General features: G+C 35.6%; 1 protein-coding gene across 8 annotated transcripts in view; it reads right to left on the reverse strand.

Moving 5' to 3' along the window:
* Positions 1 to 1,445: 1,445 nt before the first annotated feature.
* smash (smallish) overlaps positions 1,446 to 18,200 on the reverse strand; it is a 357,582-nt gene continuing 340,827 nt past the window's right edge. For 6 of the 8 annotated variants that reach the window (XM_083119143.1, XM_083119146.1, XM_083119142.1 and 3 more), the window contains 7 exons: positions 16,264 to 16,326; positions 12,331 to 12,803; positions 10,592 to 10,817; positions 7,391 to 7,626; positions 5,659 to 5,894; positions 4,411 to 4,575; positions 1,446 to 2,936 (listed from right to left, as the gene is read on the reverse strand). In XM_083119143.1, the coding sequence (XP_082975269.1) occupies positions 2,914 to 2,936; positions 4,411 to 4,575; positions 5,659 to 5,894; positions 7,391 to 7,626; positions 10,592 to 10,817; positions 12,331 to 12,803; positions 16,264 to 16,326 (1,422 nt within the window). In that variant the 3' untranslated portion in view covers positions 1,446 to 2,913. The remainder of the gene's footprint in view (positions 2,937 to 4,410; positions 4,576 to 5,658; positions 5,895 to 7,390; positions 7,627 to 10,591; positions 10,818 to 12,330; positions 12,804 to 16,263; positions 16,327 to 18,200) is intronic. The other 2 variants (XM_083119150.1, XM_083119145.1) reach the window with 2 other exon arrangements.

The following is an 18,200-nucleotide window of genomic DNA, read 5'->3' on the forward strand; positions in this document are numbered from 1 at the left end:
ATCAAACCTGGGACCCCTTAGGCGACGACTCTACCACTGCGCCATCGGGGAGGCTTAATAACGCAGTTCACAACTCCAAAATAGCAAAATAAAATTGAACTTAAAACTACTACTCATCAAAAAATGATAAATTAATAATAATTGTATTATAATAATAATAATAATAATAATAATAAACCCTAGCATAATTTTATCCCATTTAGTGTAATTTAAGAGTTGAAACAACACCTTTTCTTATCAGGAGGTTGGTATTGGCAAAGCTGATCTAAATCCACACATGACAGGCAGGGAGGGCCTGCAGCTAACATTACAAATCCAATGGCTAATCCAAGGTACAGGTGATACATGTCACTGTGTAATTGAACGCATTTTCGAAAACTTTCCTCGGTCTGTTTACCATAAGTTCCTACACCCCAAAAAATCGACGAGTTGCTACTGAAACAGATGGTTCCAATCACTTGAAGTGATAAATCAAAAATAACTGAAATGAAATATCATTGCTGTTTCACCTCAAATAGTACAATACTTGCAGTGTAAAATTTCCTTGCCTGGAACGAGCATGGTCTGTTCTAACATTGTGTTTTGAGAGTACCTTTATTTTCACCAATTTGGTTCTTTGGGGACTAAGTTCCAACTAAGGACAATATTCACTGAGAAGTACACTACCAAATGGTAAGGAAGAAAACTCCATACTAGCCAGTAAAAATGACATATACTGTACAACATATAATGTGAAAGGAAAAGAGCTTAGGCTTAGAGCTTGTACAAGAGAAGCTGAATGTCCTCTGAAAGAGAATCAGCCATTGGGATCTAGTTGGTAAGGCATCCGACTACCATGTGGGAGATCCACATTTAAGGTGGGTGACTTAGAGTTGAATTTTCCCAGCCTTGTCTCTGCATAAAGTGGCTCTGGGTTTCACCCATTGGGTAGTAGGGGGGAGTAAAGGCAGCCAGTGCATGGTGCTGATCACATCACATCCAAAAAAGGCACAGACCGAGAATGTGTGGGGCCCTACTGAAAAGGGGATAGATGAATACAAGAGTCAAGCTTGAAAAAGGGAGGTTGAAACTAGTGGGAAAAAATTACATGAAAGATACAATTCACCAAAGTACGAAACATGCAAGTAATGGGAGGATGCAGCTACCTACCTAGCTACCTACCTCATCTGCTTATTTTGACTTATATATAAAATGCTACAAATGTTCACACAAGTATATTTTTATTTGTATTTTGTTTATGTTACTTCACTTTTTTTATCTGTAATAATATCCAGGCTGAGATTCAAACACAGAATCTTCAGTTGTGAGAATTTGAGACAAATACCTAATACACTTGGTCTCCACAGTAGCATGTTACGAGTGTATGTTCATCAGATTTCCAATGCATATGTATATTTTTCATTCCTTAACAACTAGACGTGTGGTTATAATAACAATGCAGAATATAGTTTTACTCTCAATAGTAGTATTTATTTGTGTAAAACTACAGTTACATATTGCCGAATTTTTGCACAGGTACATACCTTTACTATTATTTAATACAGAAAATGTTCAAAAAAAGGTTAGAATTTATATTTTGATGTTTGACCATCACTAACATCCATCCATTCATAAAATGCTCAATTCCTTTGTCATAAATACCAAGATTACAAAAAAAAAAAAGGATAATATTTTTAGCACAGAATTAACAGTACAAATTACCCAATTTCTGATTAACAGAAGCATTTCGATACTACACACACGTTCCCAACACTTGTCCCCATAGTTTCGTCAATCGTAGTTTCTCTATTAACATGTAAAACATACATATACTAACCACATGCTATGGTACAAATTTACAAATGAATAAGGTACATTCATTCCACATGTATAAAGAGTTTCTTTTATACAAAACACATGTAGAAATAGGAGCCTGGAAGATCCTAGAATAATAAAAAAAAGTACAGTAGTCAGTACTTCTCCCCCTCCCCCTTGCATTCAGGTAGTGAAGTATACAAAGGTAGAAGAAGATTAAAAATGAACTCTAAAATCCCATGAAAAGAGTTTGTAGTGATCTTGCATAAATGTACTGCTAGTTGATGCAATATCGAAAGGTTATAAATAGTACAAAGAGCAGTCACCAACAGATTTCAAAAAAACAATAATTTCTTAATTTTCTTAAATAATTACACTATTTACAATAACTACAAGATGTCTTTTTGCAATGACATTATCTAACCAAGCTGTATACAATTGTTAACTGTTCAGGTGTTTTTTCTTTAAGAAAATGAACAGGATTATTATTATTATGCAAGAAATACAATATTCCTTTACTGTCTTAACACTACCAAATACTCTTACGAGCATTACGGTTATTGGTGGTAGGTTTGTGTTCAGCCTTACACTCTGTAAGGCACATACCGAAGGCAGTGAAGACGTAGCTTGCACCTTCATTCCCACCAATGAGGAATGAGAACATGCTACAGATTTATACTTACGAGAAACTTAGAATCAACTGCACTCACGTGCCAATCAGTTTACAGTTCGCATAGCACGTTTCGTATGTGTACTGCCCATGTATAATCGTACAGGGCTATTATGCTACTTTCAGTAGCTTCAAAGCGAAAGTCAATCTTGCCTTTACATGAGGACTTAAGAAGTAGAAGCAATTCTAATATTCCTACGGCTTCAGTTCAATTTACATGCGACACAAATGCTGTGGTTAACTTCCATGTTCACTATTAGGCTCCACTGTAATCTTCTTTTGATTATTGATCACTACACATCAAAGGCTAATACAACACTTACACAGCAATTACCATTTCCCTGTGGTAATTTTGCTAGTTGTTTACTATAAGGACAGTAAAATATCCTATTTAATAGCTGCATTTCACATAAATGTCACCAGCGCTGTACATCGGAAGAAATTCACTTTCACACGCAACTGAATTTTAGACCTGGAAAGAAGAAACACAAATAATTTTTAAATCCAGGCTGTTAGGATGTCCATTGTTATGCTACTGAAATAAAAAAAAATAAACATTATCACACTGTCAACCGAAGAGAATGTAAAGAACTGTAAATAACATTTAATGAACGGAGGAAATTGCAATGTAAAGTAACAAATATGTATCGACCTAGGCTCATTGAGACTGGCAAAAAAAATATATATATATATTTTGCAGAGATGAAACACGTGTAGCAACTAGGGATGGCTAAATCCGAATAAAATTTTACCTACATATTGGATAATCTTCTATCCGGATTTCAAATATCTGGATACTGGATATTCTACCCAAAATGGATATTGGATAATTTGAAATCCGGAAATCCGTTACTCAGATTTTGTGGTCATCCCTACTAGCCACATAGCAATTTTTTTTGTTTTAAAAATTAATATATTTACATAGGAGTTTGAAAGAAGGCTATCAGAAAAATGGATAAAGTTCCTTCACAGGATCACTCCTCACTTTTCCGCAACGTAACATATAGGTTACATAGATCTGCGTTGCCAAATGGTTAGCACTCAAGTTTTTAGTGCGAGCGGTCCCAGGCTTTATTCTTGCGAGCTACAAAATTTCAGTGCTAACCCAGGATCACAAGGACAACTGAGGAGCTACTTGAAGAGAAACAGTGGGCACCGGTCTCAAAAGACAAAGAATTGCGGTGATGGACCCAATGTATTGACTGTACATCACCTGATGAAATTATCCTTGGAAGGCTCTGGCCCCCAAAGGGCTGTTGTATCACAAATATCTAGTTTATATACTACATATCTGATTCTTTAATCTTGCCAGCAGGTCAGTAGTGATGGGATGGTGTGTTCATCCTCCCGTATAAATGCAACAATGTGGCTCGTTGTTGAATAACACTTGGTCTAATCTCTTGCCTAGTTTTGGAAACTTTATTTTCAAGGTAACTGAATTGTGTAAATTTTGAAAATATGTAAACCACATGAAGAATTGTAAAGAAATTTTCTTATTCAGGCATTACAATAACTTCAAAATTAAATTTCTGCAATAACACCAAGGCCTAGAAGCTTGTTAATTTTATTTTTTATTGTTATTTCCACCTTTGTTTATTTGACCTCCTCAAGCAGAACTTCCACCCTTGAGCAAACAGCAGTGTGACCAATGATTTCCACTGATCGGCATAATAGTTAAATTGTTCTTAATGTTAAAATAAGTGGAGCATCATAAGGATTGAAGGACTTTATCAAGGAAAAAAAACTGATCATCAGGTAGAACAGAGAAAAAAGTCACACTTCCATGCAATTGACCAGAATGTGCTTTCGTAATTGGAAAATAATAACTCTCAAGCCAAAACATTACATAGAATTATAATATATTCTAGAAATGAGTCTCTGTAAGTGCTTTTTTGCTACAAATTTAAATTCACCAGCAATCGTGCGAAATAAGAGTGGAAACTTACCATCATCGTTGGAATAACAGTTGTGGCAATGAAGTTTGTTGTTTCGAACTCTCACGTCTGTCCCATTCAGGCCATCTCCAAGTTGAACATGGCATACACAGCACTTGAAACAGTCGATGTGGTAGAAGAGACGTAGAGACTCTATGATCATAGCAGCTCCTCGACCTGAAACATCAATAATATTTAACTCACAGCATATTTTACCAAGTACAACATGTGCAAATCTTGTTACATAAATGATATAAATCAAATATTCGTGTTTATATAAAGACTTATTTAGCTTTTAGAAAAAAGATGAAGAACAAAAAAAATAATTTCTAGTATCATGTCAAGGTTCAGTTAGAGTATAGCTCATCACAGACCACTCACACAAGAAATAATGCTCATTGTAGGCACACATTCCTACACTTCCTGTAGCTGCAACCACATCATGTGGCTTCATCAAGAGGTTGGGTAAGATTTAAATTTGAAAACATCTCAAAAGGAAAAAAAAATCAGATGAAGGTAAAAAACCAAAGAAGTTAATAATTACAGAGAAACTTAGTACTCTCTATTTTTCCACGAAGCTATTTTTAGTTGTTCTATTCTTTCATCTTCGGAAGTTCCAACAACTAGGTGGAAAACGTGAGTACTAACTTTGTCTGTAATTATTTACTATCAGATCTCTCGCTGCCCAAAATATGAAAGAAGTTAATGTGTCCATGAAATAGGTGGTCCAAACACCACTGCACAGACCAGGTGTTGTAAGTGGCCTTGTCCACATGGAGGCAGCACAGGTCGATTTCTCTCAGAATGTTTTGGAATGTAGCTTGAAGCTACTGGTGTGTAATATCGCAACTACAGCTGAGATTTTGAATCACTTGACAAATTTTAAAGAATAAACCAAAACACGTCACTCAAGAAGTCTCCAAGAAGACAACTACAAAACATTCCGATCATAAAAAACTGACTTATTACCACCTTTGTTTAGGGTATAGTTTTATTTAGGCCACCCTGTACCATTATTTTTCTTTTTCTTGATTTGCCTTATTTTACTTCGCTTTTTGTGCCACTTTTGGCTAATTTGCGGAGATGAGTGATGACATGATGAAACTGATGAATAGACACTCACAAACATCCACGCCCAGGCCCGGATTTGAACCCGGGATCCCTAGCATCGTAGCGTGATGTGCTGTACCATTATTCTGTTACTAAGTATACAATCTGCTCTAAATATACAAAATAGATAATTCAATGGAATCTACTTACCAAGTTCCTCTCCACAATGTGAGCACTTCTTCTTTCCACTGACGCTAAGCATCTTCTCATGCTGATCGCCCGTTGGACTTGGACCATGCATAAGTGGCTGTCCATGGCCAACATGGGGTGCCGAAGGGGAGATGCGATTGTGACCTGGTGACATGGGTTGGTTGTGCCCTGGAGGGGACACCTGGGGTTTGCTTCGAGGTTCGCTACCTTCTCTCGGACTAGGACTGACATCGTACCTGCAGAGTGCATACAGAATTCACATTTGAAGATTTCTCGATATATCAAGAATTTGCTGAGAAGGAGCTGTGGATTAACCAACTCCCCTGTTAAATAAGCTCTCTTTGTCTGCTTCCATGCCTAGAGATAGAGTAGCCTAGTGTCATGTAGTAAAAATACAACTGCACAGAATGAAAACTTACTTAAATTTTAAACTTGCTCACACAACTCTAAAAAGTTCATGATCTCTCAAGCTCATGGTTAAAACGAATTTAACTTCACTGCTTTAACACATTTCATGGTTTCTCAAAATCACTCCAAGGGGTTAACAAGAACCTTCATTGATTGATTGATTTGGTTTATTTTACTTCGCATTTCTGATACTCTTGGCTAATCGCGAAGATGAGGATGAGTGATGATAGGATGAAATTGATGAACACTCACACACAGAACACCTATGCCCAGTTCGGGATTTGAACACCCGGGGCTTCTTGCATCGTGGCAAGGTGTTCTAACCACTCCTTGAATTGACAATTTACAATCCACACTGTAGACACTTCATCAACAGCTTGAAGAGAAATGTATTAGGCAAATGTGAAAATATGCCTCGTGCAGAAAAATACAGTTTTACATGGATTAAGATCAGGAAACAGGAAGAAAGAGAGCATGAAAATAAAAAAAGCTGCAAACGGCTCTCGGTAACACTAGACAGGAACTGAATACATGTCGGCTATTAAATTTGCTTTTTTTTTTAAATTTAATTTAATTTACATAAAGAGAAGGAAACAGCAAACATAAGAATAAGGAATAAATATGCTTGTTTCAATTTCTCTTGATTTAATTCACAAATAGATAAAACTTGTAATGTATGTGCCATTATATTTTTCAACTAGGCTTATGCCCATAAGGGTTAAGTGAGAACCTGCAATAACTAGGATTGGGCTGATATTGATAACAGTGGTATTGGATAGTACCAGTTGGCAATTATTTGCCAATACCGGTTGATGTTTTTTTGGAGTTGGCAATTTTGCGGAGTTAAAGAAAATGCTGTGTAACACTTTTGCAGAGTCTAAATATCCTGGAAATTATGCACAATTCAAAGTTTTCATTTATATTGCACCAGTATTGTGTAGAAAAAATTGATTTTCTGATTAAATAACAGCCATTTAATATTCGGATGCAATTCTGGAATATTTTATGTACATCTCTGTTAAATTGATGCATATAATTGGAGTAAATACTTACATTTTAATATTAAAGAATATTTTGAACAATTTGTAATTGTGTCAATTTTCATGCATCAATATTGGTTTATCCGTTTATGTGGAAGATGGTGATATTGGTATCAGTGAGTATGTCAGCATTGGTAATGGTTCAAAGTAGTATCAGCTTGGGTACTACCCCTAACCTATTTTAAAAACTGAATAAATTACAAGGCTGAATTTTAACTTACTACCTAACCTCTCAAATTTTTTACAAAATGTTTTTCAATTCATTTATTTATTACCCTCCTCACCTCTTCCTAGCACGTGCTTTCTGATCCTGGTAGCCAACCCTATTCTGCACTCGTTGGGTGAGTGTCTGTATAATTGCATCAGGCAAAGGTTTGTCATCACCAGGTTGCCTTGGCGGCTGAACGGGTGGTTGAGACGTTGTCGTCCAGCACTGGAGTTGCTTCTGTGACAGTGGCTGGGGAGACCTGTAGTGAGCCTGGCGTTGCTGCTGCTCCATGATGCGACGATGCTCTGCTTCCTGTTTAACAAAGAAAAACATATAATTAAAAACATGGTTTAGAAGGAATCATTTTGTACACTCATATTGGATTCACATATAACATGATTTAAGAAATCAAGTATATTAACCATTTCTAACATGTGACTGTTCTCTGTTACATCACAAGTTCGTTTTTCTTTCTTGTGTTCATTTTTAAATGTACAATTATAATTATGTATTTTAACCTTCAAATATTAATGTTCAAAATGCTGTTTAATAATGTTTGTTTCCTATTTATGTTAAATTGTGTAATGTTTATGAAGAAGATGGTGATAAAAATTTCTATCAAAAAGTGATTTGCTGCATTTTCATTCGTAGAAGTATTCAGGTAATTGCAAATTCAGTTCACCTTCTCAGATCCTCAACAAAATATTCTTCAGCACCATATAACAGTACACGCATAATCATCGATGACGGTAGCAGCACAAAGACGAACATCATTTACTTTTCACTGTAGCTAAATACAGTGCGTCCATTTCGAACTGCAGCCGAGAGATCGGGAGAAACGTGGCAGGCGGCGCTGACGGAGATGCCGACATTTGAGGCCTGTAATGCCCGCTTATTTTTGTGGACATCTTGCAAAACGAGCACTAACCTGTGTTATAACACGCAAAAGTTCTTCTGTAATTCTTCCAAGTTCCACCCTTATATACACAAATAAATATGCTTTAGAAATTATATTAAGAGCCACAGATAATACTCCGTAAAACATTTTAATCATAGTTTTGACCAGTAACGTCCTGCTTAAGTTTATATCCTTGAAAGAGTTTTGTGTCGATGGGGATCGTTTGGAGGTTTCGAATGTGCAACACTGTATCAAGATTACGCTGCAGACGAACCGTTAAAAGCTAATGGTGTTCGTGAGCTTCCTTGCAATCCGAAATCTCCTAGCTCAAGTTTTTTGTTCCTTCGCGACTACAGAGCTGTGAATATAGTGGCAGGCAGATGTAAACCAAGAGCGTGTTAATTTCGTACTGTGCGTAAGAGTGTTATTCTTGGTTACTTGCCGTTACTTGTTTGTGTTATTGCAGTGTGTATGTGTGTTGTGTCAGTCAGATGATTGGAATGCCAGCCGCAAGGTTCACGTTAGAACAAAGAATTTTTATGTATGACACTTACGTGAAAACAGACTCGTGTCGAGATGTGTGTAGGCAATTTGTACAGAAATTCCCAGGCGTTTCACCTCCACATAGAGATACGGTTAGACGTCTTGTCCTTAAATTACGAGATACTGGATCGTTAAATTTTAAAACACCTAAGCAAAAACGACGTATTCTAACCGAAGCAAAACTCGATGAAATTGGTGCAGCGTTAGAACGTTCTCCAAACAAACCTCTACGCCGTGTTTCACAGGAGATGGGCGTGTCAAAATCATCAGCACATACAGCCACTAAGCTACTAAAATTAAAACCGTACAGAGTTTCTATAGTGCAAGAATTACGGCCCCCTAACAACGTAAGTAGAGTAAATTTCTGTAATTGGGTTTTGCAGAATATTGTAGATGGTATTGTTGATCCACAGTTAATAATTTTTTCGGATGAGGCATGGTTTCACTTGCGTGGTCATGTTTGTTCACAGAACAATAGATACTGGAGCACTGAAAATCCCCGAATAATACACAAAGTTCCGTTACACGATGCAAAAATTGGTGTGTGGTGTGCTGTAAGTGCCAAAAGAATAATAGGGCCTATATTTTTTGAAGAGACAATAAATTCAGAGAGGTACCGCACACAAATACTCGCGCCGTTCTTTCAGTTGTTATCAGATAATGAGAGACAATATGGGTATTTTCAACAAGATTCGGCCACAGCCCATACCGCCGCTGATTCTTTGGACGCTATAAGGGAGGTGTTTGATGACAGAATAATTTCAAGAGGTTTATGGCCTTCACGTTCGCCAGATCTTACCGTATGTGACTATTATTTGTGGGGAACCTTGAAAAATAGAGTCTACCGAAATAACCCTCATAGCATCGACGAACTAAAAGACAATATAAGGGCAGAACTAGGAAGAATTACGGAAGAAGAACTTTTGCGTGTGAATCAAAATTTCATCAAACGATGCCAGGAATGTGTGAATGTAGGTGGACATCACTTTGAACAACTCTTATAACACAGGTTAGTGCTAGTTTTGCAATATTTATATAAATGTCTGCATATGTCCATAAAAATATGCGGGCATTACAGGCCGCAAATGTCGGCACCTCCGTCAGCGCCGCCCGCCACGTTTCTCCTGATCTCTCGGCTGCAGATCGAAATGGACGCACGGTACATTGTGCAATAGATAAATTCTAGCTTGACAGTTGGCTCAATAAGTTTGTGACCCTCTAAGTAGAAAAATTAGGGATTAAGGACAAATTAATTTGTACTTTATCAGTATAAGCCAATATGAGCATATTGATAAAATTCCCAATAAGTTGACTTTCCAATATACGTGTAAATAGCCTGTAATTCAGTGCAAAATTCTGTCATTTTGTTATTATTTTTATGGATACAAATACATAATTCGTATGCCCTTGGTTTGTAAAGTAAATGTTTACATACATATTTTCTTTTTCAAAGCAAAACCCCTTGCGGTTGCTTTGTTGCATACACACATTAACAAGCAGTTGTTAAAGTTTCAAAGTTTGATTTAAGTCCACTTTATACATACATAGGATAAGTGGGTCTGGACCTACAGTTCAAAATGGGATCTGAACCACTTTGTGCCTCCACAAACCTGAGATCCCTTGATTACGACTATGCTATTAGGGAGGTCCTAAGAAGCATTTGCAATTTCATATCAGATCAGTATAATATTGGTTACCAGTAAATTTTATATTGGTAGAGCAAAAATTTCGTACCAGTACATCCCTAAAAAAAAATTATGCTTTGATGTGAACAAGCATAACAAGTGCATCACAGAAACAAGTAAAATACAAAATCACTTGAAAAAAAAATATTACCTGTATCAGCCAGTGTTGATAATTGAAGTTTTCTCGCCTCTGTCCTTCATTCTTCTTCTTAGCGATCCATGTGTCTGTGGGAATGAGTCGTGAGCGAGGTGTAGCGCTTAGGGCATGCAGTGTCTGCCTGCTCATCTGTTGTCCGAGCTGAGGTACAGACCCCATGTGGTGTGGTTCATCGCGTACTTGCTGTGGAATTGAGTCAGCTGATGGCATACGGCTGGACCTAAAGATACGATGATTACCTTGTACTATTTTCATGAATGCATATTTCTTCGACCCAATATATACATACTGACCTCTCACATATTTCAGGTAATCAGGCTTTTGCATTTCCAATGATTACAACAACCTGTGTCATACAAAGGGGAAAAAAAAGCACTGTTGCATGTGCACACACGTAAATAAATCTTTGTCTATTAATTATGTCACTCCTCGATGGATACAGACAAGTGTCTCACTGAGCATAGCGTCCAGGCTCTGCAATGTTTCATAGATATGCAGTTAATTTCCTTTTTCCCTTCTTACTTGTGTTCTTCATGGAGGACACAAACTTTTGAATTGGGTTAATAAAAATTCTATGAAATCCACTTCTCGAGTCTCGGTCATTTCCTACATATTGTTGCCTGGAAACACTTCATCACTGGCAATGGGAATCTTACGTTATTTTTATCAACTGTTCTCCACTGTTCTTGGTTGGGGTTCGTGATTTTTCTAGGATACATGGTACCAGTCGCATTAAAAATAATTATAAGCAAATTACTGGGGTTGTAGAAGGGCCATAAGCATTTCGGAAGCATGCATTTTTACAGCTGCATCAAATGATTAAACTAAAACAATTTTGAATAAGATCGATAGTCCTGGTACCATCTTTGTCTTGTGACAATTATATTTCATTTGTTTCTTTCATGCATTATAACTCTCATATAAACTTCCATACAGTGAATGGAATGCTAAATATTAGATAAAATAATAAGTGTGTGCCATAATTTGCCATGCAATTCATATTTAATTATTGTTTTTGTGTATATATTTCTGAAAGGTACATATATACTGAGCACAAGTTCTAAATGTCAAAACAAAATGATCAAATAAAGCATTTGATATGTGCTTGAAATTAAATAATAAAAAAACAACAACATATGCTCAATATTTAATGCCACCCTTCAGAATACCTTGGATACAGTTTGGTAGTATGCAATTAAATTGGCTTTCTTCACATGATGAAGTATACTTCACTAGTAGAATTTAGTAAATATTACATTATTAAAGCATATTTTTTAATCTAGTAACTATTTTTTAAATCATTACTATAACCTCATATTAAACACCAAGGTAACAGATGTCCTTGTTGTGGTTTGTACTAATTTATTCATTCAATATTTCGATTCATATGTCTTGAAACATCAAATGAATAAATAACCGCAACATTTATATCTTTTACATTCATGTTTAATACAAAATGGCTCTGGACAATCTGTAAAGTAAATCTTGTTACTGTCACTTTTGCCTGATCAGTACATCGGTAGTAATTTTAAAAAAAAGTTTTGTTGCGTCACACTACAGCCACTCTATGCTAAGCCAAGCCTATTAAAAATAATGTAAAATCATCATTGCAAATGCTTCATGCAGTTTTATAATTGTTAGTCTATCAATGGGAATGTAACAATTGATGAAATGCCTAAATAAGCACTGAATATTAAGCACACTCGTTATTCGTGTTAGTCGGTTGCACATACCTAATCATCTGTTCTCGTTCCTGACTGATCATGCGAAGAGGTTTAGCTGGGGGTATGGGAGGGGACTTCTTATATCGTGCAGGTGACGTCATCACATCCATGTCTGGAAAGGTAGGGAGAGAGTATCGGTGGTTACGAGAAGGTGGCACCACAGGCGAGATAGGCTCATGCATAACATGGTTTGCAGGGGTGCACACATCCTGCAGCGACAAGTGCATGGGATGGGTTCGAACATCCCTCGCATGACTCTGTCCATAATAAAGCCCATACCCGTTCATTGCCTGTATGTCATTTGCTTGCTGTTGATATTCTTGCTGCTGTTGGAATTGTTGATGCTGCAATTGCTGTTGTTGTAGCTGTTGTTGATGCTGCTGCAACTGCTGCTGTTGCTGCACTCTCTCCAGAGTTTCTCGCTGCCGTTGCAATTCTTCTTGTTCTTTCTGTAGCCTTTCTTTTTCCATATATAGGGCCTCCTGGAAACATATTGATACGTAAGTATAACTTAATGTCAACCAGTGAAAAATAAGAACAACAAATAAAATACAGGTTAATTATAAATTAATGACACAAATTTACCTGTTTATTATAAAGAAACTATTATGATGGAACATTTTAGGCATCAATAGACGCAAAAACTCTCAAAGTTACGCACATGCATTATTATGCTTGGTCAGGGACAATATTTGTTATTCTTGCAAGATGGCAAGGAGCGAGGAGAAAGCGTATAATGTGCTGGAACCAACAAAAACAAATTCATTGCAATAGCAGAATGGAAGAAGATCTATTGTTGAATTCCTGATGGATGCAGAAAATGAGGTTTAAGTACTACACATATGAATTTTCGTATTTCCACGTTGCAAATTGGATAGTTTTGTTCCAGATGCCGTACCCTTAGTGACCAAAGGCAGTGAGCAACGTAGAAACATGAAAATTCATGTAAGTAATCTATTGTTGGTACCATCAGTTCAAATAGCCGACCTATCTTAAAATCTGCCAGAACTACGACAATGTATTGCTACACCCATCAAAACCATAGATGTACACATGCTGGCCCATGTATGACATGAACATCGCCTGGACATATGGTGCATCACACTTGGTTCCTCACATTGAATATCTATGAATCTTTGTGATGTAAGTACACTTCGAAACTGAATGTTTGTGAACCTTCACGATGTACATTAACTTCGAAAGTTTACACATCAAATGATGCCTAACATCTTTCCTATCATAAATAGTTTCTCTGAAAGAAGCATGCAAGTTTGTGGCATTCATTTATAATTACCGTGTATTGTCTATGGACTACATAGTACATGCTGTCAAGCATCTCATTTGCACATGGAAGTCCGGGGTTCAAGCAGGACCACATTGTGGCATGCTTGCTAGCTTAGTAGCAGCTACCTATCCAAGAGGAAAGGGAGTGATACAGCCACGGTGTGGTGCTGTTCACTTATCTTTATGAACTGCTAGCAGTCACTTTTCACTGTTCACATGCACCCTCATGACATGCTCAGAGGTGAAAAAAAATGTCCTTGCAATCGAAGAGGAACCATCCATTGCACAATACCAGATCTTATCTATACCTAAATCCTATTTTTTAAAAATTTAAATGTGGACAAGTAAAGCATTATGCTTCCATTCTCATCATTCACCTAATGCTAGAAATCCACAGAAACAGCAGACTCAAATGTGGATATGTGCATATGCATGCATATACAAAGCATTAATTTTGCATAGACACTAAAAGTTAAAAGTGCACAAAACAGTGTCAATTGAAGAAACTTACAGAAGTAATGACAATTAAGTTGTAAGTTTCTTATGTGCATGAAAAATGAATTAAAAGTCCACATTGAATGAAAAAAAAACTAAAATTTTATGCAATAACGTTTCAAATATTGTTTCACATAATCATGAACTCTGACCGAAACATTATCGAAACTAATCTGGCATTTGGAAACATTTTACACTATATTTCAGATATTTGCAGTATATCAAGTACCCTACAGCATTTTATTTTTCTATTATACAACAAATTATGCATCTCAATCATGTGAAACTAATCGAAGTTAATTTGAAGTAATTATCAAAATTTAACAAATAGCATATAAAAAGAACTAATCAAAATTTTAAAATCTGATACATATACTTCACTATTACTGATATTAATAACAACAAATTGATGAAACAAATCAAGTTAGTCAATGATTTAATTATTTTGTAAGGGCTTTCAAGCAATGCAGAAGCAACATAAACACAAATTACTACCAAATTACTACTGCAAATGATAGCGAATCATGCCATTATCCTGCTGTACTTCTATAACAACAGCAAAACAAGATAAAATAAAGCTGTTAGTTTGTTACTACAAATAAATTAGGTATTTTCATTTGACAAAAAAAAAAAAACACCAATTTTATCCTTCCCATGTCTGCTTTCTTTTATCTTCCTTGTTGTGAGATAAGATTATTTCTGATTAGCTCATTGATTTCTTTTGATAGTGGTGATTGGAGAAAAGGGCAACGACTTGGTTTACATGTAGATCTATCCAGGGTGAACTTGAAATGAAACCTACAAGTACAGACTTGGTGGAAAGCCAAAGGAGGGGGAGGGGGGTTGAAGCTCTGTCTTCAAAATGTAATCTAGATATATTTCTGAATCAGATTCGGGAAGAGGGGAAGTTTCGTTGTAGAAATTTTTAGAATATTCAACTTTATTGATATGCACAGCTACATGCATATGGAACCAAAGCGTATTTTCTTCTCATATACTTAAAAGAAAAAAAAACTAACTGATGATAGATTAGTAATGGTTGTTGTAGAATTGGAAAATATTGTGTGTTAGAGCTTAATATAAGTGAGGGATAAGGTTCCTAAACCCTGTTCATTACATTGATTATAACAAAGAAATTTCCATGAAATGTATCCGTGATACAAAGACATTCCCAATAGAGGCTTCAAAGAAGATATAAAGACAAAAATATCACAGCAATAAAAGGCTCAGACATAAGTTTCATGCTATAGTTAGTTATCTATGAAGATACTTCTTTTGAGCAAGAAGAAATCACCTATTAAGAGATAAGGATCACTCAATTGCAAGATCATTTCATTTTCTCACACAAGCAAAAAGAAAATAATATATACCTTACATGTCCCTATGTTAATGTGTTATTCAATTACATGCGGAGTTATAAATTAGACATATGTGTCTGTCAGAGAACCACAAGTGCATAGTGACAAAAATTAGGTATTAAATATTGACATTGATCAATAAATTTTATTTAATACCTGCCATCTTTTTCAGAAGTATCGTTTCATAACCTACATTTTTGTTGCTGACTAACAGTTTCCACCACATTATAAAAATAAATATGTTCATTTTCACACTCCTGAGTCTCTGTCCATTTGAATTGAGGGAATTAAATTACAATTAAAAAATTACTTAGTTATAAAAAGTCCCTATCATACTATCATGAATTTATCTGTTATATTTGTGTTCATGTGTAGTCATACAGGAAGCAAAATAACAGTCAGTTAATCAAAGGTAATTTTAAGAAATTCAAAATAAAAAAAATATTTCTGACACATGTACTGAAACTGTTAATTGTGAATTTAGTAAACTTGATTCACTAAATAAGTGTGCAATACATGAATAAAACTCTTACAAACACACTTCCTGCCTGCTTTGATAAGTAATGTATGATCATTTCTGCACGTTACAATTATTTAAAGCTAAATTTTATTTTCAGAGTACTGACTACTATACTACTTTGGTTTGAAAAGGTAAATAGGAGTGAATTTCAAAATGTGGTTACCTTTTCAATATAATAATAATAATAACTATGCACTGGTGTAGAGTACCAAAAACAAGAGAACAAAAAAGGTTATATAGAAACACAACTAGAAATGAAAAGACATTGATGGACAGAACCCTCACCCCTGGGGTAACCTCATCCTCCCTGTTCCCTGGGTACAGCTTGCTGGGACTACCAACTACCGTCTGAAATGAAAGGGCATTCAAGTTATATAGTAAAGGAGAACATTTGTTTTTTGAGAAAACACAGCATTTTAAAAATGAGTCTTTTTAGCATTGGTGAAGGCATTTTTGTAAGTACAGAGTGATTTGCAGATTACTTGAAAATGCATCCTAAATCCTAGATGTAAGTTTTGGTTCCTGAAACAGGCAAACACGCTGACACAAAATTTCAAAATTAACTTTCCCAACAATGTTTACTACTTCATCCAGACACAAGTGGATATTTTTCCCAATCTATCCAAAAAAAAAAAAAAAAGGAAAAAAGAGAATGAAGAATGTTAATTGAAATTTAAGTTTGTTTGGTAGTATGTAGTTGAACAAACAATTTCTTCCATGCACTACCTAGAAGTGATGAGTATAGATAGGTTAGTGAACTAATATTAAATATGGTTCTATAAAAAGTCCTTTAAGAGTTTCAGAACTGGGACATATATGAAAGTATCGTATTAATTTTACAACCATGGCATGAAGTTTTCTTCTTTGTGTAATAAGGATGAATAAGGATTGGGTGAAATTTATGAAGGGACACTCGGAATACTGAAGCCCCAGTGCCAGTAAATTCTGTCACTTTTAAATGATTTATCCTACGTGATGTACCTCAGCAGACATAAAATCAATTAGTGAATACAATTAAGAATTTTGTAAGTGATTTAATCATATAGCTTTTAAGTTAAGCTCATTCACAGTTAGCTAAGTTTCTGTATGAAAACCAGCAACATGCATGCATCATCAAGACTGCTTCATGACTTCATCCACTTACGCATGTGTTTATTACATCACATTATTACAGAGATGTTAAATGCTTTTCCTTCATCAAGAAAGACAGTGATTTCATTAACATATCTAATGTTTTGCATGAATTCAATGTATTTGTTTACATATACAACTGTGCTCCACCTACACCATTTTCTGTGGTGCAGATACATTGTAACATTTTGCCTCCCTGACGGTATAGACTAGCTCATCTGTGCATAAAATGGACTTTAAAAAAATCCATTACAGAATTCAATGTGCTACTTATACTACTAGCCGAAAAACTATAATTGGCAGAATATAATAAATATAATCACAAACTGAAAGCTATTGTTAAAAAATAATTATATGTAATATAAGTATAGTGACTACATTATTTATCGAAGGTTAACCCTTAAATGTACAGCTTTGCACACATGCAAAGCTGTCTTTAAATACCCATAAAACTTCTGGTTTTCGTCCAGTTCTCCTCACGTGAGGGTGTTAGACATTTGAAGATGCCGACATTCAATAGTTGTTACGGACTTTATCAAAAAGCATACACTGAGTCAATAATTAAACAGTGTTTACCTTCAGGTGCAAAGTTTTGATTGTTGTATTCTTTGATGTACACGGTTCCGCTTTTGTCGGCATAGTATTCAACATGCAATCCTGGTAATTTTTCTATGGTTAACATTGCTGTTTACCTTGCCAATAATTTATAGAGCAGGGCATTATTGTTCATTGTTTATGATTTTTACTCCCTTTTATGCACTCTGCATATCTGCAAAGCTGTGCGTTCAGCTTCCTTTTCAGAACGAGGCATGTCGGTGTTGGAGCATACAGCGCTCTTCGATTATGCTATTATTTTCTCGTTCTTTTTTTGATTTTGTGAACTAGCAATGGATCATCACACACATGGGAAGGAATTGAAAAATAAGAGACTCACGGCTGATGAAATAAGGTCATTGATCTAAAGTTTAGGCTTCAGTTTCAACCTGACACTGGAGAAAGTGGCAATGTTGTTGCAAGATTGGCAAAGAAATGCCAAATTATAAAAAATATAAATTGTACTTTGATCGTTTTTACACTTCATTGGACCTTGC

Source organism: Lepisma saccharinum, chromosome 3 (assembly GCF_977018435.1).
Source record: "Lepisma saccharinum chromosome 3, izLepSacc3.1, whole genome shotgun sequence".
NCBI classification, from domain to species: Eukaryota; Metazoa; Arthropoda; class Insecta; order Zygentoma; family Lepismatidae; genus Lepisma; species Lepisma saccharinum.